The sequence below is a fragment of the Pseudomicrostroma glucosiphilum genome, assembly GCF_003144135.1.
Source record: "Pseudomicrostroma glucosiphilum strain MCA 4718 unplaced genomic scaffold BCV69scaffold_1, whole genome shotgun sequence".
In the NCBI taxonomy this organism is placed as follows: domain Eukaryota; kingdom Fungi; phylum Basidiomycota; class Exobasidiomycetes; order Microstromatales; family Microstromataceae; genus Microstroma; species Microstroma glucosiphilum.
In genome coordinates, this window is record NW_020289913.1 from 280,261 (window position 1) to 306,654 (window position 26,394).

A 26,394-nucleotide genomic window follows, 5' to 3' on the forward strand; every position below is an offset into this window, starting at 1 on the left:
CATACAAGACGAGACACGATGAGCATGGTGGATGTTTCGGCAGAAGCAGGGGACGAGAAGCTGGAGTGCCGTCGGACACGGAGGGACATGGCTCTACTCTGACTATGCCCAGTACTTGTTCCCATAAGTCATACCTGACGGTGACTTGGCATCCACACGACTACACACCACAGACTTTCACAATGAACGATAGTGCTGGTGAAGAGCGATGCTGCTTCAAATTCTGAGGTTCGCGCTGAACCACTGAAAAAGTGAGAGTAGTACACGTGAGATGAACAGGAACGCAAGAGCGGGGGGAATGGGGGGAGGATAGCCACGACCGAAGAGAGTAGAGGAGAGGGGGAAAAGGGGGGAGAGGCAGAGACGATGCTCTTCCAAACGCTCATCGGTATCGAGTGAGCTGGAGAGTGTCCCTGCGACGGATCGACTTGTTCTTTCCACCCTGGGTGTGGTTGTAACGGTGACCCTTTCCTTGTCCTCGCGACTTCTTGCCGGTAGCGGTAAGACCACGGGCCTCACGGTGCTTGTGGACGGGGTTGGCAATCCAGTTGATCCTGGCATCACGGCGGATAGCCTTGTGCTGGGGGTCGACGCAGATGACCTCGAAGTACTTGTAAACACCGTCCTGGTTGATCCAGTAGGAGTTGAGCACGCGCAAGTTGGCGGCCTTTCGGCCCACTCGCTCCTCGGCGGTGGCACGGAGAGATCGCTGGTACTTGAGGTGGTTCACACCCTGGTTGACGGGCTTACCGTAGGTGGCTCCCTTTGGCACCGGCTTCTTGCGGTTACCACGGCGGACACGGATACGGTAGATGACGAAGCCCTGCTTGGCCCTGTAGCCCAGGCGGCGAGCCTTGTCCGGGCGAGAGGGTCGGGAGGCTCGGTGGATCACGTTGAGCTGACGGTACTCCCAGCACCTGCGGAAGAAGAATGGACAGTGTGAGAGGAGAAGAGGTCAGGGGTTGTTCGCGATATCCACAGCGTAAGGTCTGGCGATGGCCTGATTCGCGCTCTACATCCGATCCTTTCCCCCACGTCTCCTTGTAGTCGCTACAGCGCCCCAACATCGATCCGGTAGCGATATGCTCCGCCTATGGTCGAGACAGCCTCGACTGGCCGTTCGTCTGAGTTTGCGAACCCCATAGCTCTGATCTCTCCCGTCTGACCCTACACTCGCCCATCATTGCATTCTCCTCCCACTTCTTCCCACATCCTTGACTGTCTGTCTCTCCCTTGTCCTGCTTTGCTTTCCTACGTCTCCAGCTTTTTGTCCCCAATCCTTCCTATGCAGCTGCGCTGTTCTGGAGATGCTCACCTGACTCGCATAAGGAATCGGAGGACATCCGACTGCTTCTTGGTGTGCAGCTCCTGAATATACTTGTAGGCACCCATGGTTCTGCAAAGATGAAGAGAGGGTTGGCGTGTGAGCCTAAGATGAAGCTGCTAGCGATGAGGGGGGTAAAGAGGCCTGTGATGTAGGATGATACTTACGTTGCTTGTGGTGGGGGGACGATGTGTGAGAGAAGAAGGACGGGTGAGCTTCTCGCCCGGCCTGCACTTTGGCCCAAATTCGCTCCTGGCGGGGGGGCGAGGGGCGGAGCGGGCCTTCTGCGTGCAGTGCGCGGTGCGACGCCGCCCACCGCAGAGGAATGTCGGGCGAGGGGCAGCAGGCGCCGCCTCCCCCGCCCCGCCCGCTCATCCTTCTCGGAAATTCGCATCCTCACCCTACGCCTCACCTCAACCTCACCTCACCACCTATACTCATACAAACATGGTACGTACCCAACGACAGGCATGCTCAACATTTGTTTTCACAGCTGACCAGATTGCTCTGTCTCTTTCCCCCCATCGTCTATGCTCTTCGTTCGAACTCATTTCCCTTGGTCTGCTCCTCCCCTCCTCCCGCGCTGCCCTTGCTCGACCTACCTACCTCATCACACCTATTGCCGCTGCTGCACGCCCTCATCTGCTACCATTCTCTCGATATCTTGATGCTACGTTGTTGATTGGTTTGGTGGAATAGTCGAAGCGCACACAGAAGGTCGGAATCACCGGAAAGTACGGAACCCGATACGGTGAGTAGCATTCTCGAGCTCAATTGAAGGAGGTCAAAAGGCAAAAGAGCAGTGAAGGGAAGGAACAGCAGTCTCTGAGCAGGGCAGAAATGGAGGGCAGGAAGCAGAGCAGGGCGACGGGCGGGAGTCAGACAGGATGTCTCGAGAAGGAGACGGACAAGTGGACAGACTGCATAGTGAGGCAGGAGACAGGCTTGCCCCAGAGCAGTCCAACATGGTTGCTGCAGCATAGCGCTACCATGAGAATGTCGGCGCTGCTGAAGGCAGCATGAGCAGGACTGGAAGCTGCGCACATGTACTGGCAACGAAGGAAGCATAGAGCATTTGATAGGACAGGTGGCTCACCTGGCGCCTCTCCTCCTCATCTCCCATAGGTTCGTCGCTGCGACGATCGGTCAAGAAGATCGAAATCTCCCAGCACTCCAAGTACACCTGCACCTTCTGTGGTAAGGACTCGGTCAAGCGAACAAACGTTGGTATCTGGGAGTGCAAGTCGTGCAAGAAGGTCATTGCTGGTGGTGCTTGGGCTCTGTCGACCACTGCCGCTGCTACCGTCCGATCGTGAGTACTGATCAAGGAGGTGTTTCGCCATGCTTTGAGATTCTCGTGCTTACGTTGCGGCCGTTCCCCTCTGCCACCTTCTTCAGGACCATCCGTCGTCTGCGTGAAGTGACCGAGGCCTAAACTCGTCTTGTCACTTGACAAAACGAAACAAAATCTCTGGCTCCGTCATCCTAGCATTTGACCGGTCTCTCTTGACATATTCCTTCACTTGTATTCTTCTTGCTCTCACACCCCCAATTCTGTTGAAGATTGGAGAGAGGCTCAGCGTCTTCAAGGCGGGAGTCTTCTTGTCATCGTCAATCATCATCACATTACACAGGTACTTGCAGGCGCGAGAGAGTGGAGTAGCAAATGGGGTGTCAGGTATAAATAGCACGTACCGTTGAAGATTGAAACAGATTTAGAGGACAAGTGACATTCCGAGATGGTAGCAGGAGAGGTCTGGATGCTGATGTCGAGCGTTGTGGACGAGCTGGATGCACTTCATCTGCCTTTTGCTGCTAGTTAGACACAGTCTTCTCCAAAGTCTTCCGTACGCAGCTCTCGACGCAACTACGGACGCTGACGTCTACCTCGCCCTTGAGCTGCTTGACTGCAAGTCGTGAGTGACCAGGTACACTAGGCTCAAGCATTGGCTAGTGGGCAGCGCCAGTGTGTCGCGTGCATTCGCGGATGCTCAGAGGTCCGCGCCCAGTGGCTTCGACTGCCCCCTGTGTGCAGGGCCCCTCTGAAGCCGCCATCGAAGGCCGATCTTTTGCGCTTGCGCCCGAGCGAGGCCTCAGGTACAAAGAGCAGGCGGCATACAACGAGGGGTATTAGTGGTGAGCAAGGGAGACACAGGGGCGAGCAGAGCACTCGGATCCTCATCACTCTATGTAAGAGCAAACTGACTAGCCAGTGACACACAGAGAAGAGGGAGGAAGTGCCCCCTCCCCCTCCGCCGTGGCTGCAGTGTCAGGACCTCGTCTTTTGCTGTTGCTCTCTGGGCACGGACGGCAATGCAATCCCATCCCCCGCGTAGCCCCATCGATCCTATCCTCATCTCATCACCGTCGTCCCCGCGATGAGTATGGATGAGAGGATGATGGACAGGCTAGGGCGAGAGAGGTATAAGACAGGGAGGGAAACGGTACCACTCCCATCTTTCACTCCATCAACCAGCCTTCCCAACGAGCTCTCGCCTACTACCACACTACTTCTAGCTCATTGCACACGGCTAACCACCCATCCATCAACAAACCAAACAAGATGTTCTCCACTACCATGCCCATCTCCATCTCCTCGACCACCTTCATGTTCTGCCCTGCGGGCCCCTCTTCCTCTTCGGACACCACCATCCTCGCCCCTGCTCCTCGCACCACCCGCCGAGAGCGCCAGCGAGCTCTCGCATTGAACAGGCTCAGCGCCTCTTCCGTGGCTGGCTCCACCGAGAAGAGCACATGCGACATGGATGACGAGGAGAAGAGGCTGTCAAACGATGGGAGCGAGACGACACTGGTGGAGCTGCAGAGCCTCAAGGAAGACAAGGTGAGTCTGCCATTGCCTCGTACTCCTCGAGCACCATCTCGATTCAGCTGCTGACTTGTCTCTCTTTACCTCACCTCTCAGCCCTTCAGCTCTTGCATCGAGATGCCAACCCAGCCACTCAGTCGTAGCGAGCAGATCCACGCTTCATGGCTCAACAACACTGGACTTGACATCAATGACGAAGCCAAGAACGGCCCCGCTCCCCACTGCACCGTCGAGGAGCTGACCAGCGCAATGGACTCCTTCTTCGGCTCCTCTTCTGCCACGAAGACAAAGACATCAAAGAAGAGCAGCAGCAAGGAGGACCAGAGGAAGAGGCGATTCGTTGACAAGGTCAAGCAGTGCAAATGGATGGCTTAGAAGCGAGAGCTTGATATGAATTTCTCGCTTCCAACACTTTGATTTGTCCTCCACCTCGTCGCGTCTGTACATAGTTCCCGTATTTCGTAATGTCACCCATGTCATTAGGATCAAGAAGATCAGTAGACAGTCTTGGCCTCGTTTCGTTTCGTTTCGCCATACCAGATCCTGCGTCAATCGCGGGCTAATCGGTGACCCAGCGCTCAGTTCCTCGCGGGGAAACTCTCTCGATGGCGGAAAAGGAGCAAACCTTGGAAGATCGGCCTTCGCCATACCGCTCAGCTGCCATTAACGTTGTGCCTCCAAGAACCTCGGGGTGAGGCGAAACGAGCTGACTGATGAGGGGTCGTTGGCCCCAGGACCATGGATCTGATCTGATCTGCCGTCTGTGGCGATCGCTCCTGACTAGGTGAGACAAACTACTGCCAACCGAAGGGTAGGAAGCTAGATTGACTCCCCACGTGGGGCGAGACCCCTCGCTTGGCACACAGCCTCTTGCGTACTCAAGTCAAGGTTCTGAAAATTCACTCGAGCATGTAATTCGCCAGTAGTACGGACATACATACGTAGGTACGACACAGGAAAAACGAGAGCCTACGAATGATGTCTTCTTCTGAGCAGCTCGCTAATAAGTGCGGGCTTTCCCACGCATAAAGAAAGTAGCCGGGCTACTTTCCGGCACCGCTCCTCGGTGTCCCCTCGGTCACTCTGCTAACACCCTTCCCCCCCCCTCTCCGCCTTCTTCTAGCTAAGCCTCCGCTCTCGGTCGATTGAAGCTCGGGAGACCAATCGTCGATCCTCACTCGCTCTGCCCGCCCGGGCCATTCATCGCGCCTCTGGTGTCTCACCCCCCACTGAGCATCACATCACGCCTTGGCTCTTCTTGAGTTCACCGCCCACTGCACACTGCAGTTGATGCGGGAACCCAATGCCCGCTCGCGAATCGCCGCTTGTCGATGATCTCCGCCGACAGGAAGAGGGGAAAGGAGCAGTCAAGAGGAGTGGGGTTGAAGGAGGTTGGGAGCTTTGGGGACTTTGAAAAGAAACGCGGAGGTGCCAAGGGACCCGCGCCCGCCGGCTGGTGCTACGAAGAAGAGGTGCACAGACACAGTGGCCAGGTAGAGGATGGAGCAGGCGGGCCACAGGCACCCAAAGAGTCAAGATTGGAGTTGGGACTCCTGTCAGACAGACTGCGTGAAACAGATTCTGAACAGCCATACAGTCAGCCAATTCAGGTTGACATTCAAACAGACAGACGGCAGGGTTTCAAGTGACTCACGGGCGGCCTAGGAGGTCCGGCCGACGTGTCGGATCTGGAGGGTGATAGCCGCTGGCCCCGCTGCCGTTGCCGCCGCTGCCGCCGCCGGACTGCCTTTTTAGGGGGGCAGGGGCTGCAAAGGAGACGTGGGAAGATGGATGCGAGGCCAAGGCGAGACGGCTGCATTGCTTTGCCCCGCGCAGGTCTAGGAATAGGCGACGTACACAAGAGAGGTACCTGAGCAGTGGGTTGGCGAATTCGGCTGTTTAGCTGCGTGGCTGGGTAATAGATGTAAGAGTGCAGGAAGAGAGCAAGTTGCAGTATAGTTTGGTACCACCTTTGCGAGGTGCGATGCGGGCGTGAATGCATTGCTTTAGATTCAGACCTTCTTCTTCTGCGAGGACGTCTGTGTGTCTTCGGTGCCTCGGGACAGAAGCGGCCGAGGCGGGGCGCAAAGGCGGCCGCGGAAGCTTGGGTGGGTGGGTGGTGATGCTTGTCTTGTCTGTCTGTCTGGGATTGCATGTCTCGGGCGGGATGCGAACCAAGCGAGGGAGTCCACGCCACGCCCAGGGCACCTCGCTTCCTCACTGGCCTCCTTCCTACCGAGGCTGCTGCTCCGCTCAATGACGCCCTCTACTCGCACCAGCAGCCCCACCACCACCACCACCACCACCGCCCATCTCGCCGCCCCTGGTCAGCCTGCTACTCCTTGTCCAACCTCCCTCTCCACGGCCGCCAATACCAAGATCCCTAACCACACGGCATCTTCGGCATTTCGCTTAAATACAAGACAGCACCGTACGGGGGCACTCGCTCTCACACACACACATACACTGTCTGTCTCGCACGGCTGCAGCCAGGCGCATGACTCCGACAGGTCCTGTCCCCTCCCATCTATCACTGCCAGGAAGGAGATATCCGGTCACCGCACTCTTCCATCTACCTCGGCCTTCCCTTCTCCCCGGATCTTCCCGTTCCTAGATTCGTCATCGTCATCGTCATCGTCAGCATCAGACTACCCGGGTCATCATCGTCATCGTTACCATCCTCATCATCAGCAGCAGGTTCCTCAATAGACTCTTTCACCATCATCTCACATCTGTCCAGTTCATCAGCAGCATCCTCGTCACCAACAGCACTAGTGCTCGCAGCATCTCATCGTTGTACTTCCGTCTCCGTTCATCACTAAAGGCACCAATCAGGAACCGTACAGGCTACGTATCCTCACCGGAATCATTGCCACCCTGAGTCTTTCTGTCCTTGCTGCATCAGCATCGCGGACTTCCACAGTCTGCATCTAGCCGGATACAAGGGCAAGTCTTGGCTGTATAGCTGTGTTGACTTGCTTGCTTTCAGAGATCAGGTACATGTGAGTGCCTGGATAGGGACAGAGATCGCCAATATATGCAGCCAGGAAAGAGGAGTAGGGGGGGCTCTTGGTTCTTCGGACTTTTCCGATCAAGGTACACATGCTTCGATAAGCTCAGTCTCGGCTGCAAAGTGATTGTCCCTGCTCACAGGATCAATCAAAGGGTCGGTAGCAGCGGATGCAAAGGGGAGCAGCACTGTCCGGTATAATGCTTCCCAGAGAAAAATACCAGAGCAAGCATGTGCCCCTCGTGCACCCCCTCTTGCTGCTATTACGACTGCCCCACCCCTCGCTGCAAAAGAGGTCGCTTGCTCCTCTGCAGTCAGTCTAGCTAGCTTACTCTTAGAGGTACGGGCAAGCAGGCATCAGCAGATTGCTCTGCGAAAGTCGAGTCTTCTCGACTCGCCTGTGCGGCCTCCGAAAGGGGTTTCAGCTTGCGATTTTGCTACTGAGATCATCCATCTGCCTCAGGTTCATCTGGGGAACGTGCTGCTGACATCTTCGACTTCCATACCACCCAACACTTCCTCCTCTTGCCCGCACTTCACGATGTCGCCTTCAGACCCCTTCTATCCGCGGCCTCAGACCTTACCAGAGAGTGAAAGCGACGGCGAACTTCTACCTCCTGCCGAGGTCAGGGTCAAAACAGAAGTAGCTTCTCCGGTACAAACTAACGACAGGCAAACAGATCCACACTTTCGTGCTCCACGACCGCTGCCCCCTCTTTCGGCTGCAGCCCTATCGCAAGTGAGGCTCTGGCAGACTCGCCAATCACAGCTACCGCACAGTGTTCGAGCTGCCGGTCCTTCAGGCTTGTACGAAACCATCGTTGCAAGAAAGCTACTCAAGCGCTCCATCAGCGATAGCTCTTCCCGTTCGCCACAGAGCCACCAAACACAGACTGGTTGGTCGTCAACGCATCCCCCTCAGCATCAAAGACAATATCCTCGGCTGCTACCACATCCTTCACTCAGACCGTCTGCTCACAGCGGCAAGTACGGAAACACTTCTGCCAGCCTGGCGTCTGACAAAGGCGCTGGGAGGATGACGGGCCAGTACCCTGCGGTCTCTGGCCCATCGATGCCCCGTGTCGCCTCAGGAATGGCAGTTGCTGACCTCCTCTCCGGCGGAAGCTCGCCTCAGAGAGGCGACGAGAGAGAGGCTAGACAGGGAGGTGGCCGCCCTGATTATAGTCGACCGCGATATTATGACGGTGTCGAGGGAAGAGAAGACTGGCAAGCCGAAGAAGGATCTTCCTCACGCATTCGGTCGAAAGGCAGGGCTCTCAATACCTCGGAAGACTCTCTACCAATCTCTGAAGGCGCTTCACCGGCCAAGTCGGGAGTAGGCCTACAGTCGACTCTATCAGAAACGCCCAATGAAGGTCTAGCATATCAGTATGCCCCTGTTCAGCAAGTGATCGAGGGCAGAGAGAACATTGAGTATATCCTACAAATCCGGGAACAGCCGAAGCACTCTCGTATGTGCGGAGTGGGAGAGAAGGCTGATCGGCGGCCCATCGATCCGGCACCCATCGTGCAACTTCGCGTCATCACTCATCCTCGGCCAGTCTCCTCAAGCCCTTCCAAGGCGGCATTCCCGTCATCACAGGGAGATGTCAAGGCAGCAGCTCCAAGAGACACTGAGCTTCCCCAAATACGTCGAGGAGAGCCGGTAGTCACTGAGGAAGGAGAAGGATGGGAAGACAAGGCTTGGTACTTGGAGAACCCTTGCTACTTCATGTGCGCCATGCTAGCCGATCCGGAAAAGGACGAGGAGCTTCACCTGTTGGCTGATGGCAAGACAAGATACACGACAGGCAGCTGTGTGTCCTGCCTCTACCATCTAAAGGACATTGACGGGTCTCACCAAGGCTTCTTCGTCTTTCCAGATCTGAGCATTCGCGTAGAGGGAAGATACCGACTCAAACTCTGTCTATTTGAGACTATTGGCACTCAGGTCCACCATTGCAAGTCCATTTACTCTTCCGTCTTCATGGTCTACACTGCAAAGCGCTTTCCTGGAATGGAAGAATCGACGCAGCTCTCGCGGGCATTCGCTGGGCAAGGTCTCAAGGTCCGTGTTCGCAAGAATGCTAGGGGCAAGCGGCCATCGCGCGCTAGCGCTGGCAGTGGCGGTGGCGGGCATGACAGGTATCAAGACGAAGGCAGTGACGACGACATGGGCCGACGCCCGCCTATGATTCGTCGCATTGACTCTAGCGAGTCCGAGTCGAAACGCTTTCGTAGCAACAGGTGGGGCAGTGGTGCCTCTTCGAACGAGTACGTCCCTCGGGTAGACCCGAGACACAAGGGCTCAATAGCTTCTACAATCAGCACACGTATGAGCGGCAGTACAGGACAGCACTCTGGCTACTCTCCACAGAACAATTCGGACATGTCAATGCGGGGAAGCGGTGGGCGGAGCAACACTTTCAGCAACGTCATTACATCATCACCAACGATGGCATCCAACCGCCTTCGTGCATGGACGACAAGTGTGACAGCAAGGGACGCTCCTCCGTACGCCGCTCCAGGGCCACCGCCTGCTTCAGAAAGCGCTGCGAGGCATGGAGCTTATGCTCATCCTTCACACATGGAAGAAATGGAGACATCCCAGCCGAGGGGACAACTTTCGCATCAGCATGCTTACCCGTCTTCGACTTACTCTCGTCCAGCGATGCCTGCACCAGCCATGCAAGCGCAAGGCTCACACATGCTGCCGCCATTGTCAAGCTCTCTAGCTGCATCACGGACCACGTCACCCCCGCCCAGAGCGTACATGTCGGCTGCAGAAGCGCAAGCCAATCGCATCGACCATCGACACCAGCAGTATCAGCAACGTCCGCCTCAGTATACCTCGTCAAGTCAAGAGCGTCAGCGGCCTGAAGCGGAGGGCTCTGCTGGCATGACAGCCGTCCCTTCGCACGTCTGGGACCGAGACGCAGAGTACGGTAATCCACCGTCTCATGCTCGACAGCAACACGAGATGATGAATGCACAGCCGACTTCTCGGCCCTCGGTGCTTCACCCTCATTCGGGCTACGTCGTCGAGGGTAGACGAGAGATGGCTGGCGGCCCTCTGGGAGGTGAGACAGTTCATCGCTCAGCCTACGGCCCTGCCCCTCCATCGCAACAATACCCACCTGCACAGCAATATCCGCCGCCGCACCATCAGCAGTATCGGGGAGGGCAGCAGCCGCACGAGCGCCCGGCCTACTACGATGCGTACCAGGAAGATCCTCCAAGGAGTCAAGCGCCTCTCCGTCCTCTTCACCACACGAGGGAGCGCAGCATCTCTGATCCCAGACGAGTCTTCACACCTCCCGCTCCTGGCAATCTCGCAGTAACGCAACACTCGCCTCGCCTGCACGGTGCACCGGGCGGGCTCAGCCAGCCCTCCAGTGCTGGCTACGGGTATGGACCAATATCGCGACCAGGCAGTAGTGGTGGGCCTGTCGGTCCGGGTGCTGCGAGTCGCCCCGGCGTGTCAGCACCAGCACCAGTACCGGAAGGCGTGACAATCCTGCCTCCTTTGGAGCGTTTACCGAGCTCCCAGACTCTCGCACACCCTCATGCTCACCCTCAAGCTCAAACACAGGCACAAGCGCACGCTCAAGCCCAAGCTCAAGCCCAAGCGCAGAGGAGGGACCGCGCTGGTACCATGCCCTCCTCTTTCCACTCTTCGTACCATCGCGAGGCCCCCGCGGCCCCGCTCTCCGGTCGAGGCATGGGCGGCATGACCTTGGAGGCCGAGCGTGAGCTTGAGCGCGAGCGGCAGAGAGACTGGGAGGCTCAGCGGGACAGGGAAATGGCGAGGGAGCGCGAGGGACAACAGATGTACAGGGGACAAGGCTACCAGTCTCTTAGCGGTACCGGCACTGGTAATGGTGGAGCGGGTGGAGGTGCTGGTGCTGGTGTAGGAAGACCCTTTGCGCATGCTCCTCCTCCTCCTCCTTCTTCTGGAGAGGAACCATACCGAAGGGGATGACAAGTCGAAGACTCTGCATGGACAACAGAAGTTGGAAAGGGGAAAGAAGGCAGAGGAAAGCTGAGCGGGTGGTCACACAAGGCCAGTGCAAGGCCCAGGGAAAGCAAGGCAAAGGGTAGGACAGGCCCAAGACCCACACAACACGAGAGAAGAGAAGGTTGGGCAGGGCAGGGCAGAGCAGGGCGAGACAGGGGAAGCAGAGTCACGACATTACATCCTTCTCTTTTCGCACCACTACGTACACCTACATCGTACCGTACGTACATCTTTCGATGCACCGGGGGGGGGGGGGGCGCTTTTACCCAACGAGTCATTGCTTCCCCATCCCCCTCTCCTCTTATCCTTCACCCTTTAGCCTCTACCTCTTCTCCCCTTGTTTTTCCAAATGTGTCACGTCGCCTTCAGACTTCCACCTCAACGAGATGATACCTTGACCTCTTCTCCTTGCCTGCCTGCCTGCCTGCCTGCCTGCCTGCCTGTCTACCTGCTAGATCGGAGCCCAAGCACAGGATTGCTTGGCTACGACGACGATGACGCTCACTCGCACAGACCTGCTGCTGCTGCTGGTACTGATGATGTTGATGATGACAATGTGTGATGTATGAAGGAGTCACGGGGAACAAATTGTACAAGGTGAAACAATGCTCACAAGAAGGCTAATGAAGAAGGCGGTGAGAGGGGGGGATGCATGTTTCCCAGCCATTTACTTCTTGCCCTTGCCCTTGGCGCCAACCTCTGTCACGTTGAGGGCTGTTGCAAGCGGAAGGGTGGAGAAGGGTTGCGAGGTCAGTGATTTGTTGCTGAAGCTTGAGCTGGTGGGCAGGCTCTCTCGGCCTCATCGGTCTAGCCCCCTGTCTGACATTGCAAGAAATCTTCTCGCAAGTCGCAGTATCTCGTCACTGTGATCCCAGTAACCGCCCGTCCAAATGCTCATGACCGCTGATCCTTTCACTACTCACTAGGGGGCAGACTCTGCTTCAGCTTCTCAGCCTTCTCCGAGTCCTCTACGACGAGGGTGTAGAGGTAGGTCTTGCACCTGACCTTGAACTTGGTCTGGGTGGAGCCGTTGACCTTGACGGTCTTCTTGACCCGGGCGGCTGTGGGGGGACAAAGAAGGTGGGGTGCAATGATCAGATTGCTGATCGTGGCTCCTGGCAAATGCGTCTGTCTACTTACACCTGGCGTCCTTCCTGCGGGCAATCTCGAGGAAGCTCTTGATGTCGGTGATTTGCTTAGGCTGTGAACAGGTGCGTAGGAAACGGCCACCAGACGGGAGGACAAGAGAGACGACGATTCAGCAAAAACGTTCAACGGAGAGTGTGGGGATGTATGCGAAACGCAGAAAACCCTCTCCGATTCCTAAAAGAAGCAGACCCTTGTAACCCTTGCAATGGATCGGATGGACTGGCCAAACGGATTGCTGAGGGGTGGGGATCTGCTCCCTTCAGTCATGACGATGCTGAAGCGACGATGTGGCCAGCCTGCGCTCTAGAGAGAGGCAGGTAGAGACAGAGCCAGGCGAGGGGGAGGTCTTGCGACCGAGAGCCCAGGCTGAGAAGTCTTCCGTGAGAGGAGAGGACTAGAGAGCGACCACCATGTCTGATTTTTCAGACCGAGGTCGAAAGCGGTTCATCGTCGATCGGAGAGAGTATGCTGCGATCGATCATCCTTCATCGTAGCTGATAATCACCATATTGGAGGAGTATGTGAGGGGGACGTGTAGGTGAGGAACAGGTAGCAGGAAGTAGAAATTCCGAGGAAGACCTAGCCGGGCGGCGGCGGCGGCAGGAGCGAGCGGGCGTGGGAGGCGAAGCGCAGCACACAAGGCAGCGCGCGGTGCATTTCAAGCTCAGCCGGGGTCACAATCAGGCTCACGCATACGGTCGAGCCTCACCCACAGACAGGCGGTACGAGGTGCATGGTAGATTGACCTCAAGTCGCGCAGGCAAGGGCGATACTCGAGCCATCGACATCATTACGAATGACGACTACGATGGCAGGACTGACACCTCCATCTGCTGCCCACAACTGGCCTGCCAGACCACACACGCGGCGATGATGGGCGGGGAACTCTCGACAGCCAGAGTTTGTCTGACATACCCCCTCGAGGCTCAGACCTGCATCGCCAATCTTGACCTCTTTTGAGACAAATTCACCCTTGGTGTAGACCGCAGCAGCCTCTGAGAGCCTCAAATGAAGCTCGCTGCGATCTGCTTCGTCCGTTTGAGGCTTGGCGAGTGTGGTCTCACCCAGGCCTGCACCTAGGCTACAGATGCTGACTTCGAGATCGTCTCCTGAGCCTCCTGGAAGGTCAATCTTTGCACCTTGGCAAAGTCTCCTCGAAAGGTAGTCTGCTGCGCCAAGCGAGGCGTCCTCTTCCCTCTCTTCTTGTCTTGCCCTCCAGCCCCACTGCCAGTGTCGCTCCAAAGCAGTCTCCCTCATGGTCCATCCTGCCAACCCTAGCCCCACCCCTCCCAGGATCCCTCCCATCGTGTTCCTCAAACCCAATCGCTCCGCCCTCGCTCTCCCTTCGAGGGATAGGACGAGGGTAAGCGTCAACGCTAGTGTGATCAAGCGCGGTGAGCGCAGCAGAAGGCGGAGTGAGAGGAGCAGACAGAGGTAGTGCGCTGCCGAGGCCAGAGAAAGGTGGAATGTGAAGATACGCAGTAGTTGCTGAATCGACCTTGTGGTTCTCCGCGGTGGACTTGAAGGGAGAGAATGGAGAGGAGTGAGAGAGGAGAAGTAGCTGCTCGTGGGAGGAGAGGAGGATCGTGAGGAGGTGCGGGAGGATGAGGGACTGTACACCAGCGAGGGGCGTCTCATCCTGATCCTCGCCTTGAAGCCTGTGGACGTTCTACACCGGTCTAAAGTTGACGGTCTGAGGTTGAGTAAAGGTAGTACAGATGGGGTCGATCAGACCCCCGCTATGTCCACCTGTACCAGCCCACTGCAGCGACCGCTGGACCCCTTCTCCACCTTCATCCTGTTCCTTTCGTCCACGGGCCCTGCCAAGCGAACCATCGAGCAGCTGGACCCAGACACCCACCCACCTCGGCAATTCTGAGCATGTCCGACTCTCCATTCTCCCCCGCAATCAGAAGCAATCGTGCCTCCTGCCTCCTGCCTCTTGCCTTCAAGCTTGCCCTCCCTCGCTTAGCGGATATACGCCAAGGTGGTACGTGCGCTTATCCGATCCGCCACGTTCGTTCATTTGTTCGGCGGCTGGTTCGTTCCTGTCCGCCTTGTTGTCTTTCTGTTTCTGTGGAAGCAGAGATAGCTACTATGACGACTTGTGCAAAGGGGAGAGTGAAAGGAACGTGAGGGTCCAATTGGGCTCGGCCATCAAGAGCGAACGGACACGGACCTGGGCGGAATCATTGCTTCGGGTAGATCTGCCCGGCACGTACACACCTGCCACACGCTGTTACCCGAGTATCGCCGACCTGTACAGTAGGGTAAATAGTGTAACGATTGCCGAATGCCAAGATCCACCATACGGCTGTCTTCAGACGGCACGGTCCGCCATTTGCGCACGCATCACACCGCCTTCCTCTTCCTCCCTCTTGCAGCACCAGTCCCTCCAGCCCGATGTAACGCACCATTCCTCTCCCCTTCGTTCAACCCGCCCTCCACTGTCGCTCCTGCAGCGTCAGCTTCCTGTAAATCTCCATCCAGACCATCAAAGCTGTTGTCCAGTCCGTCCAGCTCGTCGTGCTCGTACTGAGCCGTAGGAGGCGCGACGTTGCCCGCTTCTTGACCTTGCCCAGGGATTGGGCCTAGAGCAGCCAGAGAGGGTGAGCCTGCTCTGTGGTGGAGGACTGCGCCAGAAGTAGCTAGGGCAGACTTTTGAGGAGAACCAGCCAGCGCTGTTGGCTGTAGCTGCGTATTTGATCGTGGGGAGGCCACCGCCGCTGGAGACTTGAAAGCTGCATTTGCCTGGACCTGGGTCTGAGCCTGAGCAGACTGTATCCTCTCCGTCGCGACGCTTCCCGGAGATTGACCCGCCGCCTTTCGCTGATCTACAATCCTCTTGCGCAAAGGCGTCCCACTCAGACTCGAAAGCATCGATTTGGGTATCCGATTCGAGCTGCCGGCACTGCGGGGTACAGACGAGGGCGGGGGCATGCCGCCGTTGCTCGCCGTGGGAGTGACGGCGCTGGATCGGTTTGCGCTTGTTCCTTCGCTAGCGGAGCCATTGAGGCCTGAAGGGGGTGGACGCTGTGGGGTCGTCGTTGTAGTCGAAGCCAATGGTGGCTGTCTCCGATCCTCTGTCCTCTCTGCGCTGCTACCACTACCACTGCCGCTACCGCTCCCACTCCCACTCCCTACTCCACCAGCAAGATTTGCCTGTCCTCTGATGATCTCCCTCAGCAGACCCTCCACAGGTCCCATCCTTTCATCCAGCATGTTGCGCACTCTCTCATCCATGCTCCCAATTCCGCCCTCCAAAGACTTGATTCGATCGCCCATCTCGATCATGATTGCCTTTTGTTTCAGGCTGGCTACAGTTGCACCTGCTCCTGCACCCGGGCCGGGCGTCATTGAGCCTCGCATGGACATGGGGCCCACGCTTCCTCGTAGGGACATGGGAGCAGCTATACTCGGGGTTCGCCTCATGGGGACCAGACTCGGCGGACGGTTGTACATGCTGTAGGGTCCTGGTCCTCCAGGTGTGGCTTGCTGGTGATACGGAAGATGTCCCTGGCCGGGAGTGGGCGGGACACCTCCCATCATCCGTTCATGGGGCGGAAGGTGGGCAAGAGGAGGAGGAGAGCGATCTTGGTGTTGCTGTTGAGGGGAATAAACGTCTTCTGATGATCCATTAGGCCCAGTGGGTCCCCGCCGCCAGTCTTGATCTCTCTGATTGGCCTGCCGATCAGGATGTAGAGGCGCCAGCGTGGACGAGCGAACGCCGGTACCCAGCTGATATCTGCAAGATCAGAAGCGAACGATGACTCGATCGGATGAGTATCCGGGACTATGCAGATCGATGTCTTACACGCATACTCACACAGAGATACGATCCCTTTCAAAGCTGTACCCATCCCTCAACTCATCTAATCCAGCAGCGGTCATCCTATACACTTTCCCCAGAGGACTACCGCATGATCCACACGTGATCTCCAAGGGCATGTACAGACTGTTGAGATCCGGATCCTGAGCCGTAGATGGAGTATTGGACAAGACCACATGCTGAGCTACGCCTGTAGATCGGAAGAGAGTATGATTGGAGCAGGGATCAGATGGCTGCAGACAGACTTCCACTAAGTGTGGGTACTCACTGGATAGAACAAGAAGGCCTAGATCCTTCCTCGCAGCAACGTATGCAGACGAATCCCCTACGATGGTCCTACAGGCCTTGCACTGTACCACCAGATCCACCTCTACAGGTGTAGACGATGTCTCTACAGCATCTACATCGATTGGGGGTCCTCTGATCGCCGGCGCGTGCTCCATGGGCCGGCGAGAAGGTCCTGCCTGGCTGAAGACGTCATTTGGCTCTTCTCCCGGAAAAGGAGGTAAGCCAGGAGGAGAAGGGGAAGTCTTTGGTGGTGAGAGTGGCATCGTCATGTGAGGTTGTTGGGGTGGAAGAGGAGGGTGCGGATGCGGATAAGGATGAACGCGAGAGCTGGCGGCGTGACTGCTGGGGGATGTCGCAGACTCTTCTGGCCGTTGCAGAGGCTGTATAGCGCGAGCTTTACCCTTGTCCCTTGCAGAGGCGTAGGGCATCGCCCAGAACAATCGATGCTCAGTAGCTGGTGATAAGAAGGCGCGAGAGGAAGACGGTGGATGCAATCAGAGTAATGGTCCTGGCGTAGCGGCAGGAGCGGAAAGAGGTGCAGTGTAGCCAAGGCGGAAGCAGCACAGAAGAAAGCATGGCTCAACCGAGAGATTTACATTTCTGAGCCTTGTCACCCATACCTCACCTTTCATCTCCCGTACAATACAATGGCATCACCAGAGGCTGGCTCGGCGGTAGCCTCGTCTTCTACATCGTCTGCTGCTCCCCTGTTCAAGAAGAAGCGTGCCCGCCCTACGCCCGCCGTCGCCACCTCCTCCAGCTCCAATTTCGCCACTTCCTCCGCTGCGTCCACTTCCGCCGCCACCTCCTCCACTGGTCGAGCTAGTAGGAATCACCACGACGATGACGAAGACGACGACGCTTCCTCGTCTCGCCCAACAGTTGTCCAAAAAGCGCGCAAGGTAGACTACTCCAACCCACTCATCCAATCCACCGGTTTCTCCCTAGCCAAGCGCAATAGACTCGCAGCTGAGCAGGCTGCCGAGGAGGAAGGCGATGACCCGCTACTAACAGAGGACGAATATTCCTCTGTCTCGGCTCGTGTCAAGGCTGGAGGAGCTGGAGTGCTGGGAAGCAACAGAGATGACGCTACCCGTGGCGTGGACTGGTTCGACGAGGAAGAGTCTTCCGCCAAGAAGCCTCCGGCCCCACCTGGCTCTGGTACGAACGACGATGGCGTGTATCGCGGTCTCTCCTCCTACTCCTCTGCTCTACCTCAATCCGACCACAAAAACAAATACACACAACGCGGTCCCATCCGTGCTCCAACCAACATTCGAACCGTGACCGTAGTGGATTACCAGCCAGACGTATGCAAAGATTACAAGGAGACGGGCTACTGTGGATTTGGAGATACGTGCAAGTTCCTTCACGATCGATCCGACTATCTAGCTGGCTGGCAAATGGAAGCCGCCTACCTCCCCAACTCTACCTCTAGGCGCGATCTTGGTCCAGGCGAGGAAGACGCAGATGAAGACGACGACGAAGAGGAGATTCCCTTTGCCTGTCTACTCTGCCGACAACCATTCACAGATCCAGTCCAGACACGCTGTGGACACTACTTTTGCTCTGCTTGCGCCATAAAGCGTTTTAGCAAGACGCCCAAGTGCTTTGCTTGTGGAGCTCAGACGGGTGGGATCTTCAATAGTGCTACAAAGGTTATTGAGAGGATGGAGAAGAGGAGGAGGGATAAAGATGAGCAGAAGAGGGAGATTAGGAGGGGATGGGGCGCGGAGGAGGATACAGATGGAGCCATCCTCGCAGGAGTTGAAGTAGGGGCACAACAGGAAGACGACGATGCTTGAGCAGCCTCAAGATGTCCGACGACTTACCTCAAGCAATGTCATACCATCTCAGACCAACGTCGGTCTCGAGCAACGAAGTGAATCTGTACAAAGAATAGATTGCTTTCCGGTACCATAAGAACTAACAGTGAACGAGAGAGAGAGAGACATTAGAGGGGCTGAGCAGCCGCTTTACAAGAGGGTATGAGGGTATATTGGCAAAGAAGGAGATAGGCTAGACGAAGGAGGGGAATACCACTGCGATGGTGGGTAGAAAGCGAAAAGGGAATAGCTGCCTGACAGAGGATCAAGGTGAGATCTGACCGGGCCACGGGTGCGTCTGTGAAGAGGTTGACCGATGTGGCAGACCGGGAAGATGGCAGTTTACTCATTTAGTAGAGTCCGATGATAAGGACGAAGGTGGCGACGGGTACGAAAGCAGCCAAGATCCTGGCAATGGTGTCGTCACAGCATGAGATGGCTCCGCTGCTGGTCATTTCCTTGTAGCTGTCGGCGTCGTGGTCCCTTCGCCTCTTGATCTGAGCGCTGGACTCGCCAGCGTTGACCTTCTCGGAGGCTTGGCGCTTTTCAGCAACCTCTCGACCGTACTTGCCAGTGATGTCGTGTAGCCAGCTCTGGCCATCCTTTGTCTCCTGAGTCTCCATAGCGAAAGCGGAAGAGAGGAAAGCATTGACCGATTTGGTCTTGTAGTAGCTGGTCTGAGAAGGCCTATGAGCGTTGTCGCCAGAAGGTCGAGCACGGCGCTTCTCTGGGATGTCCCTGGCGACGTGGAAAGCAGCTTGATGCTTCGGCTTGTTGAAGTGGACACCTCGACGAGCCAGGGGAGCAGGCTGGGCAGAATCTTGGTTTTGTGCGCTACCGACGGCGTCCTTGGCAGACTTAGTATCGTGAGACGCTGGTGCGGTGTCCTTGCCTTTGCTGTCTTCGTCAATCTTGGTATCCTGAGACTCGACTTGGCCGTTCTTGGTCTTGGAATCAGCCTCGACTTTGCCGTCCTTAGTCTTGGATTCAGCCACGGTCTTGTCATCCGCGGGCTTGGCCATGTTATCCATGGGCTTGTCTTGGGGCTTGGCCATGTTATCCATGGGCTTGTCTTGGGGCTCGGACTTGGGATCCTTGGGCTTGTCTTCAGTCTGAGGTTTGTCGTCCTTGGGCTTGTCTTCAGTCTTACGCTTGTCGTCCTCGGGCTTGTCTGCAGCCTCAGGCTTGGCATCCTTTGGCTTGTCCTCGCCTTGAGTACTGCCTGCTGCTGAAGGCTGCTGACCCTTTGATCCGAAGAGCTGGTCGAAGAAGCCCTTGAAGCCGCTGAAGGGAGATTGTTGAGCGGGAGCACCAGCAGGGGGTGCCATCTGCCTCTTGTTCTTGCTGCCGATGAACTGATTAGCGGTGCGCTGAGCGGACTTGAGGTCTAGCATCCCTCCTTGGAGTCCGGCATTGAGGTCTTGTGAGGCTCCCTTGTGAGCAGTCTTGGCATCGTCAGACAGGCTAGCCTGTCGCTTGCTATTACCATTGTCGTTGTTGACCTCGCCGCTGTCTTCGTTAGAATCCTCGTTGCTATCCTCGTTGGTGTCCTCGCCGCTATCCTTGGTGCCGAAGAATTGGTTGGCGATGTCCTGAGCATTGGCCATCTCATCGGCTGCTTGTTGCATTCCAGAGCTTGCTCCGTCATCGGCGCTGCCCATGGCATCTTGAATGGCAGACATAGCATCGTCCATAGCCTCTTGGAGACCTGACATTTTACCAGAGCCTTCGTCGTTGCTTTGACCGGATGGTTTGTCTCGCTGACTGGACGTTTGAGGGTCAAGATGATAGATGAAGAGAAGAACGCCAATCAGTGAATAGCCTCCTCAGATCCATGTACGGCAGGTCTCACCTGAGAGCGGCCTGTCCTCCCTCGAAGGCCTGCAAGGTCATGACGGTGGGGACATGGGTGATATCAGTATCTGGGTAGAACAGGGCGATGGGCGACCAGTTTCTCTCTTCTGGACAGTACTCACGGTAGTGGAGGGGATCAAGGCGAGGGATAGGGCGAGGAATACAAAGTGGAGCTTCATCTTGGGCGGCGGAGGAGGAGGTGGAGCTGTACCGAACCGATGACGGGGCGAGGTGTAGATCTGAGGTGAGAAAGGAGAATGAGTGTGAGTGTGAGAGTGCGAGCACGAATGGTAGAGAGTGAGTGTCGGAGAGGGGATGTAGGGTCAGAGGAGATAGAGTAAAGGTTGAAGAAGGTGGAGAGACGGAGTGGTGCGTGAGAGAAGGAGGAGGGGGGAGGGAGGAGCGGCGTGGGGAAGAGGTGAGTATATGAGGTGCTCTGGATCCTCGCATTCAGGTCATCGGACCGCCTGACCGACGAGGGCGAGCGAGGTGGGTGGTGCCTCCCTCTGTCACCAATGTTCCTACAGGCAAGAGGGTGAGGTGTCACCTGCCTGCGAGCCATGTATTGAGTCCTGCATGCTCCGCTACAGTCAATTTCCCGACGGCAAACTTCGGCGAAATGCCACAGGCGAGCGCTGTGGGATGTGACGACGAACGAATATGGGTGCAAGGGAGGGAGCAAAAGGGAATGTCATTGCCGGGTGGGAAAGTGCTTGCGCGGGAGGAAATATGGATGGAAGGGATGGTCGGTAAGAGTGATGACCCAAAGTAGAGAGCAAAGGCCACGGCGGAGCTGGAGGAGCGAGGAGCTACCACTGCGACGCCTGCCAAGAGCAAGGCGGCGCAAGAGTGAGCCACGCCTTGCCTCGCGGTGTCCACGCCTCTGTGCGCCTTTCCTCGACCCGCCAGGCGCCCATTTCTGGGTGCGCAAGACATCTTTCAAAGTCCGCTCCCACGCTCCTCGTCACCGACGCCTCCCGGCAGGCCATAGCCTATTCTCCTGACCCTCACGCCCCCCCCCCCCGGACTTTTGCGCTGCTCCAGTCATCCTCCCCCCCATCTCCCATTGTCCTCACCATCACCCCCTCGCCATACCTTGACACGTACATCAACTCGGTGTACGCCACCTCGCATACACCCACAACACAGACCATATACCAGCGCTGTCTCAATCCGGCGACCAGACTGCCCACGATAACTCGCAGAGGAGACACCAGGTCCACCTGCGTGTGAAGTCCAATCGTAGCATCCACCATCGAGCACTACCTTCGGTGATCCTCACTATAGATCAGCACAGGCGAGGGGACTAGAAGAAGCGGAGGTCCGAAAGGTGAGTCCAGCACAGTACGATTGCCGGCAATGGACGCTTGCCAAGAATCTCCGCCAGTCATCCTCGGTCCGAGGAGAGCGGCGGACGCAGGGGCTGCGCAACCTCATTGTGTCCGATGGTTCACAAATCACCAGGACAATATAGGTCTTTTAAATCAACGACGCTGACGCCCTCGAATTCCGGCCATCTGTATCCTCGCTTCATCTCACCGGCAGCAGTCTATACCCTCCTGCGCCCCCGCTAGGTACAGGGGACCAGCTGTGCTGCGATAATTCACCCCTCCTCACATCATCTCTCTACCACCCTCATCTCGCAATCTGCCCATCATCGCCCACAAAAGCTCTTGAAGGGGGGGCCACGCGCCAGATGCCTCTCCTCGAAGGTGTGCAATCCTCCTCGCCTGCTCACCACTATTATGCCGGCAGCGTGGCTCACAACACTGGCCCCAATGCCATAGCTGGGCCTAGTGGCAGTGGCATGAACATCTCGCCCGCCCACATGCCGCCTTCGCCGAAGAGATATTCGCACCAATACCCTGCTTCCCAGCAAGGATTGGCTGGACCGTCCAACGGTCAGCAAAATAGCCATGCTCAGCAGCTCCCTCATCATCATCACCCGACAACACAACATCTTCAGCAACTTCAGCAGCAGCAGCAGCAATACCAGCAATTACCGCCAATGCTGGATGCTATGCGAGACTCAAATGGCTATGGAATGGCATCATCAAGCCAGCAGGCAGGCGCTTCTTCCGGCCGCAAACATTCTGATGCATCTTCGTCCCGATACGATCCCAACGCTCAGCAACAGGAGAATCGGCAAGGAAGCCATATGCATGGGGGGAGCAATACCTACCAATCTCGTTCGAATGCCTCCGCGTCACTCACAGTGCCCGTGAGCGGCGCTCCAGTGCCAACCACTGCTGCAAGTCTGATGAGAGAGGGTCCGCGAGACTTCACCATTATCAAAGCGGCCGGTGACGGATCCTTCGGCACGGTATCGCTAGCAGATTGGAAGAGCCCGCTACCAAGTGGAACCATGCTGAGTCCGATGCAACATCCAACTACGAGACCGGAGTATGTCGGTAAGAGATTGGTGGCAATCAAACGGATGAAGAAACCTTTCAAGAGCTGGAACGATTGTCTCAAGCTGAAAGAGCTCAAGGTATGTACAGTGACGGAGAATTGTCAAGCAACGAACGAGCTAGCCAGTTCATGAATCTGAGCAGACGGCTCACTGATCAACTGCCTCTCGACTTGTTCCCTCCACAGTCCCTCCTCGACATTCCCCACCATTCCAATATCATTCCTCTCTATGATGCATTTCTTGATCCCTCGACCAAAGAACTACACTTCGTCTTCGAGTGTATGGAGGGCAATCTATATCAGCTGACAAAATCTCGCAAGGGCCGGCCGCTTGCAGGTGGCCTCGTGGCGTCGATCTTCAAGCAGATCATTTATGGCCTACACCACATCCACGAGCACGGATACTTTCATCGGGACATGAAGCCAGAGAATCTTCTCATTACTACCACTGGCCTCGATGACTATCCCGCGTTTCAGTCAGACCCCAGGTCTGTCATTGCCTCTGAACGTGACGTTATCGTCATCGTCAAGCTGGCCGATTTCGGCCTCGCAAGGGAGACAGCCTCGGAACCCCCTTACACCGAGTATGTCTCCACAAGGTGGTACCGAGCTCCTGAAGTTCTCCTGCGCTCGAAAGATTACTCGAACCCGGTCGATCTATGGGCCTTGGGCACGATTTTGGCAGAGCTGGTCAACCTCAAACCCCTGTTTCCGGGCGACAGCGAGGTCGATCAAATCTTGCAGATCTGCGAAGTCCTTGGGGACCCATTCACGGACTACGGCACCGATTCAAGGGGCAGAATTAGGGGAGGAGGCTCGTGGGAAGGTGGCATGCACATGGCAGCCGGTGTGGGCTTTCAGTGGCCGAAGGTGAGCTCAAGTCGTATGCTGATGAAATGTTCAGTCACTGACGTCGTCCTTTCCCCCTCTTTTGCACTCTGACTCAATTAACCGTTCTGCAGGTAGCACCTGTGAAATTCTCCAGCCTGTTCAGCTCCCGAGTGCCGATCGAGCTCATCGACTGCATCGAAGATCTTCTGCGATATGACCCAGCGGTTCGATTCACGACTTTACACTGCATGAGGCACCCCTACCTTCTCTCTGTCGCACCGCGATTGCAGCCAAGCAAGGAGTCTCTGGCAACCACTGTTGCCACGAAAGCCTCGATACCGCCATCAGTTGCTGTCGATCCTACCGCTGCTCGGCAAGGCATGCCCCCATCACACTCGAACATGCCACCCAGTGCCCGACCCGCCTTTGGAGAGGCCAGTAGTGCAGTAGCGAACTCTGGCCTGCAACAGCAGCAGACAGTGCCGCTTCAACGTCTGCCGTTCTATCGACCTCAGCAAGAAACCTCAGGCGATGGTCACATGGGAAAAGCATTACGGCAGGATGACTCTTCGGGAGCGCAGCCACGTCACATCCACGATCCGTCGTCGTTGGCCTTACGAGACCAGTATCAGCCTCATCCTCACTCGCTCGACAGGGAACCTCAGCCTCAGCTTGATGCCATGAACAAAGATTACAATGCCGGGGGTCAACAGAACCACGTCCCGTCGTACAGCACTAACGCTGAGACAAGTGCTGCTTCTGCTCGCATGGATGAGGCTTCGGTAGGCGGCAGGCCAACAGAGCGTCGCAAGGGGTGGGGAATGACTCTTTCCTCTGTCTTTTCTGGAAACCACAGCAACACCAGCACAGGCATTGGGGCAAACAACGCTGGGTACCCACAAGGCCTGGACCCAAGCGGTGGTCTTCAATCAAGGAAACCTTCGTACTCCGGGGTGACTCCCTCTGAGAACACGCTCGCCCCAATGACGGGAGGATTCGGCGCATTGGGTGGTATGGCTACCGCATCACAGATACAACCCTCTCAGTCAGGCCCTGGGGAAGTCGACCCGAAGTTCGCACAAGTTGGCGCACCTCCGGACCCTAAGAAGGCCAAGAAAGAAGCAGAGAGAGTTGCGAAGCAGAACGAGAAGGCGAAGAGACAAGCGCAGGAGAAGGCGGCAAGAGACCGGGCGCGAGCAGTGATGCAGAAGAGGAACCAGATCATGTCTGCTAGTGACGGAAGGGAGCAAGTCGAATGGCTGAGCAATGGGCTCGGAGCAGCAGGCGACAAGGGCAAAGCTAAGCAGACCAACATTCTGGCGAACAATGGAACACTCTCTCCTCTTGAGAGCCCGCGATCGGCTCAGCCAGCCAGCGGCCTCGGTCTGCCTTCCATTGGGCCGAACGGGCTACTCAACCCCTCGCAAAGCAACATGAGCCTCTTTCAACAGCAGTATCGCTCGCCTACGACGAGTCTGGCTCCCCAGTACTCTCCAGGTGGACCTTCAGCTCGCCCTTTCCACTCCCCCACTGGACCTTACTCGCAGATGATCATGGGCGCAATGAGAGGTGCACCTCGACCTGGATCTGTGGCATCGTATGCAACGAATGAGAGTGACCCTGGCCCGTACGGTGGTAGTCGTCGCCTGATGGCTGGTCACCCTGGCTTGAATCAACGACAAGGTTCAGCGTCGAGTCTCAGCTCTGGTCTAGACACTTTGGCCCACAGCACCGGAAGCTATCGATTCTTCGTCGGCTCAAATGACTCACTCAACCGCAACGAAGACGTTGGGTCGATTCACTCCCTGGATTCCCAGCTTGTGTCGAACATGGAGGCCATGACTGCCGCCGAGAGAACGACTGGGCTACGGTCAAGCAGTCCAGGCGCTCCTCACTCTCATGGCATCGTTGCCGGTGGAAGCAACAGGCCTTCCAGCCGACAGGGTAGGTCGACCCGAAGCAGAGCCTCATCAATTCAGAGGGCTGGTTCGGCTTCCCCTCTCCACCACACTTCGGCTCCTCGTTTCCATCCTTACGGCGGCGGACAGGGCAACAACAGTATCAGTGGACCATCTCCTACTGGCCATCATATCCCTCTGTCTGCCACTTCGGCCCAGCCTCCGCCACTGCCGAGCTCTCCGCCATCAAGGACCTCTTCATCTCAGTCGTATTACTCTCAATTCCCTCTACCACCCTTCAATACGGAGGAGGATCGAAGAAGGGGAAGTCGCCCAAAGGCCTTGCGCCGACCATCGAGCACGAGTGCGCCTCGGCCTTACCTGAACAGTCGCGGCGAGGTGACCACCCCAGGAGGTGTACCTTATCATCCTCAGCATGCCATGCCGTACTCAGCTTCTTTCAGTAGCGGAGGAGATGCTCAATCGGCTGAGCAACAGCAACTCGTCAGCAATGACCATGGCCACGGCAATCAGTCCGGCGGCGCTAGGGTCAGTATCGGTGCTCCCAATGCAGGGCAATGGGCGGCCGTGCCCAGTCACAGCGTCAATCCGATGTGGGGAAGCAAAGGCGGACAGGGCTTGTCTACCAGACTACCGCCTTTTAGCTCCCTGATTGCCGTCGCACCAGAGGAGGACTCGGACATGACCGACGGTAGTGGAGCCCCTCGGTGAATGGTCCCATTGGCGAGCTCTCGATACATAGGCACGCAATAGCTTTCATCCCATCCTTCACTTGCCACTTCGTCCAAGCAACCCTTGATTGCTCAGCTCAGCACACACAGCTCATCTTGTCCCATAGCTGTCCATACTGTCACTTTCACACTACCTCGTCCATACAAAGAGACGTAGACAGTCAAAGGCACCATTTTGTCCTTTTTTCATTTTCGCTCCCTCTCCCCTCCCCTTTCTCTCGCCACCACCATCGCATCTCCCTCTCACCTGTCAATTCTACCCCTCCCTCTCTTTCTGTCCTCACTCTGTCCACTTTAGTCAGTCAGCTCAGTCTGATGGTAGGTCGAATTGATTGATGATGATGATGATAATGCGAAATTCTTGATACCCCGTCCT

At 56.6% G+C, this 26,394-nt stretch overlaps 11 protein-coding genes across 11 annotated transcripts; 5 read left to right on the forward strand and 6 right to left on the reverse strand.

The window, feature by feature from the left end:
* Nucleotides 1–193: 193 nt before the first annotated feature.
* BCV69DRAFT_279503 (Rpl15bp) lies at nucleotides 194–1,396 on the reverse strand. Its single transcript, XM_025491275.1, has 2 exons — nucleotides 1,316–1,396; nucleotides 194–917 (listed from the first exon to the last, which is right to left on the reverse strand). The coding sequence occupies exons 1-2, from the start codon at nucleotides 1,390–1,392 to the stop codon at nucleotides 383–385; spliced, it is 612 nt and encodes a 203-aa protein (XP_025350733.1). The 5' UTR covers nucleotides 1,393–1,396; the 3' UTR covers nucleotides 194–382.
* Nucleotides 1,397–1,735: 339 nt separating this feature from the next.
* Nucleotides 1,736–3,196, forward strand: BCV69DRAFT_279504 (hypothetical protein). Its single transcript, XM_025491276.1, has 5 exons — nucleotides 1,736–1,778; nucleotides 1,818–2,014; nucleotides 2,039–2,075; nucleotides 2,450–2,636; nucleotides 2,723–3,196. Exons 1-5 carry the CDS (start codon nucleotides 1,772–1,774, stop codon nucleotides 2,757–2,759), a joined length of 465 nt encoding a protein of 154 aa, XP_025350734.1. The 5' UTR covers nucleotides 1,736–1,771; the 3' UTR covers nucleotides 2,760–3,196.
* Nucleotides 3,197–3,424: 228 nt separating this feature from the next.
* On the forward strand, nucleotides 3,425–4,636 carry BCV69DRAFT_279506 (hypothetical protein). The gene is made up of 2 exons (XM_025491277.1): nucleotides 3,425–4,166; nucleotides 4,248–4,636. Exons 1-2 carry the CDS (start codon nucleotides 3,903–3,905, stop codon nucleotides 4,524–4,526), a joined length of 543 nt encoding a protein of 180 aa, XP_025350735.1. The 5' UTR covers nucleotides 3,425–3,902; the 3' UTR covers nucleotides 4,527–4,636.
* Nucleotides 4,637–8,998: 4,362 nt separating this feature from the next.
* BCV69DRAFT_241868 (hypothetical protein) lies at nucleotides 8,999–9,259 on the forward strand (the record flags this gene model as incomplete). The annotated part of the gene is made up of 1 exon (XM_025490021.1): nucleotides 8,999–9,259. A coding segment is annotated over one exon (261 nt), but the record flags the coding sequence as incomplete, so codon positions are not given.
* A 2,835-nt stretch (nucleotides 9,260–12,094) lies between these two features.
* Nucleotides 12,095–12,383, reverse strand: BCV69DRAFT_244289 (ribosomal protein L38e; the record flags this gene model as incomplete). Its single annotated transcript, XM_025490102.1, has 2 exons — nucleotides 12,095–12,240; nucleotides 12,320–12,383. Coding segments are annotated over 2 exons (210 nt in total), but the record flags the coding sequence as incomplete, so codon positions are not given.
* Nucleotides 12,384–12,929: 546 nt separating this feature from the next.
* Nucleotides 12,930–14,088, reverse strand: BCV69DRAFT_3576 (hypothetical protein). The gene has a single exon (XM_025495215.1). The coding sequence runs from the start codon at nucleotides 13,964–13,966 to the stop codon at nucleotides 13,076–13,078; it is 891 nt and encodes a 296-aa protein (XP_025350738.1). The 5' UTR covers nucleotides 13,967–14,088; the 3' UTR covers nucleotides 12,930–13,075.
* A 280-nt stretch (nucleotides 14,089–14,368) lies between these two features.
* On the reverse strand, nucleotides 14,369–16,014 carry BCV69DRAFT_3797 (hypothetical protein). The gene has a single exon (XM_025495235.1). It carries the CDS (start codon nucleotides 15,875–15,877, stop codon nucleotides 14,681–14,683), a length of 1,197 nt encoding a protein of 398 aa, XP_025350739.1. The 5' UTR covers nucleotides 15,878–16,014; the 3' UTR covers nucleotides 14,369–14,680.
* BCV69DRAFT_264734 (hypothetical protein) lies at nucleotides 15,974–16,960 on the reverse strand. The gene is made up of 2 exons (XM_025490762.1): nucleotides 16,426–16,960; nucleotides 15,974–16,347 (listed from the first exon to the last, which is right to left on the reverse strand). Exons 1-2 carry the CDS (start codon nucleotides 16,871–16,873, stop codon nucleotides 16,151–16,153), a joined length of 645 nt encoding a protein of 214 aa, XP_025350740.1. The 5' UTR covers nucleotides 16,874–16,960; the 3' UTR covers nucleotides 15,974–16,150.
* Nucleotides 16,961–17,064: 104 nt separating this feature from the next.
* On the forward strand, nucleotides 17,065–18,656 carry BCV69DRAFT_279513 (hypothetical protein). The gene has a single exon (XM_025491278.1). The coding sequence runs from the start codon at nucleotides 17,093–17,095 to the stop codon at nucleotides 18,248–18,250; it is 1,158 nt and encodes a 385-aa protein (XP_025350741.1). The 5' UTR covers nucleotides 17,065–17,092; the 3' UTR covers nucleotides 18,251–18,656.
* On the reverse strand, nucleotides 18,436–20,509 carry BCV69DRAFT_3596 (hypothetical protein). The gene is made up of 3 exons (XM_025495220.1): nucleotides 20,248–20,509; nucleotides 20,124–20,152; nucleotides 18,436–20,035 (listed from the first exon to the last, which is right to left on the reverse strand). The coding sequence occupies exons 1-3, from the start codon at nucleotides 20,302–20,304 to the stop codon at nucleotides 18,622–18,624; spliced, it is 1,500 nt and encodes a 499-aa protein (XP_025350742.1). The 5' UTR covers nucleotides 20,305–20,509; the 3' UTR covers nucleotides 18,436–18,621.
* Nucleotides 20,510–21,669: 1,160 nt separating this feature from the next.
* On the forward strand, nucleotides 21,670–26,392 carry BCV69DRAFT_279516 (hypothetical protein). The gene is made up of 3 exons (XM_025491279.1): nucleotides 21,670–22,616; nucleotides 22,724–23,407; nucleotides 23,500–26,392. The coding sequence occupies exons 1-3, from the start codon at nucleotides 21,822–21,824 to the stop codon at nucleotides 25,996–25,998; spliced, it is 3,978 nt and encodes a 1,325-aa protein (XP_025350743.1). The 5' UTR covers nucleotides 21,670–21,821; the 3' UTR covers nucleotides 25,999–26,392.
* The last annotated feature ends 2 nt before the right edge of the window (nucleotides 26,393–26,394 follow it).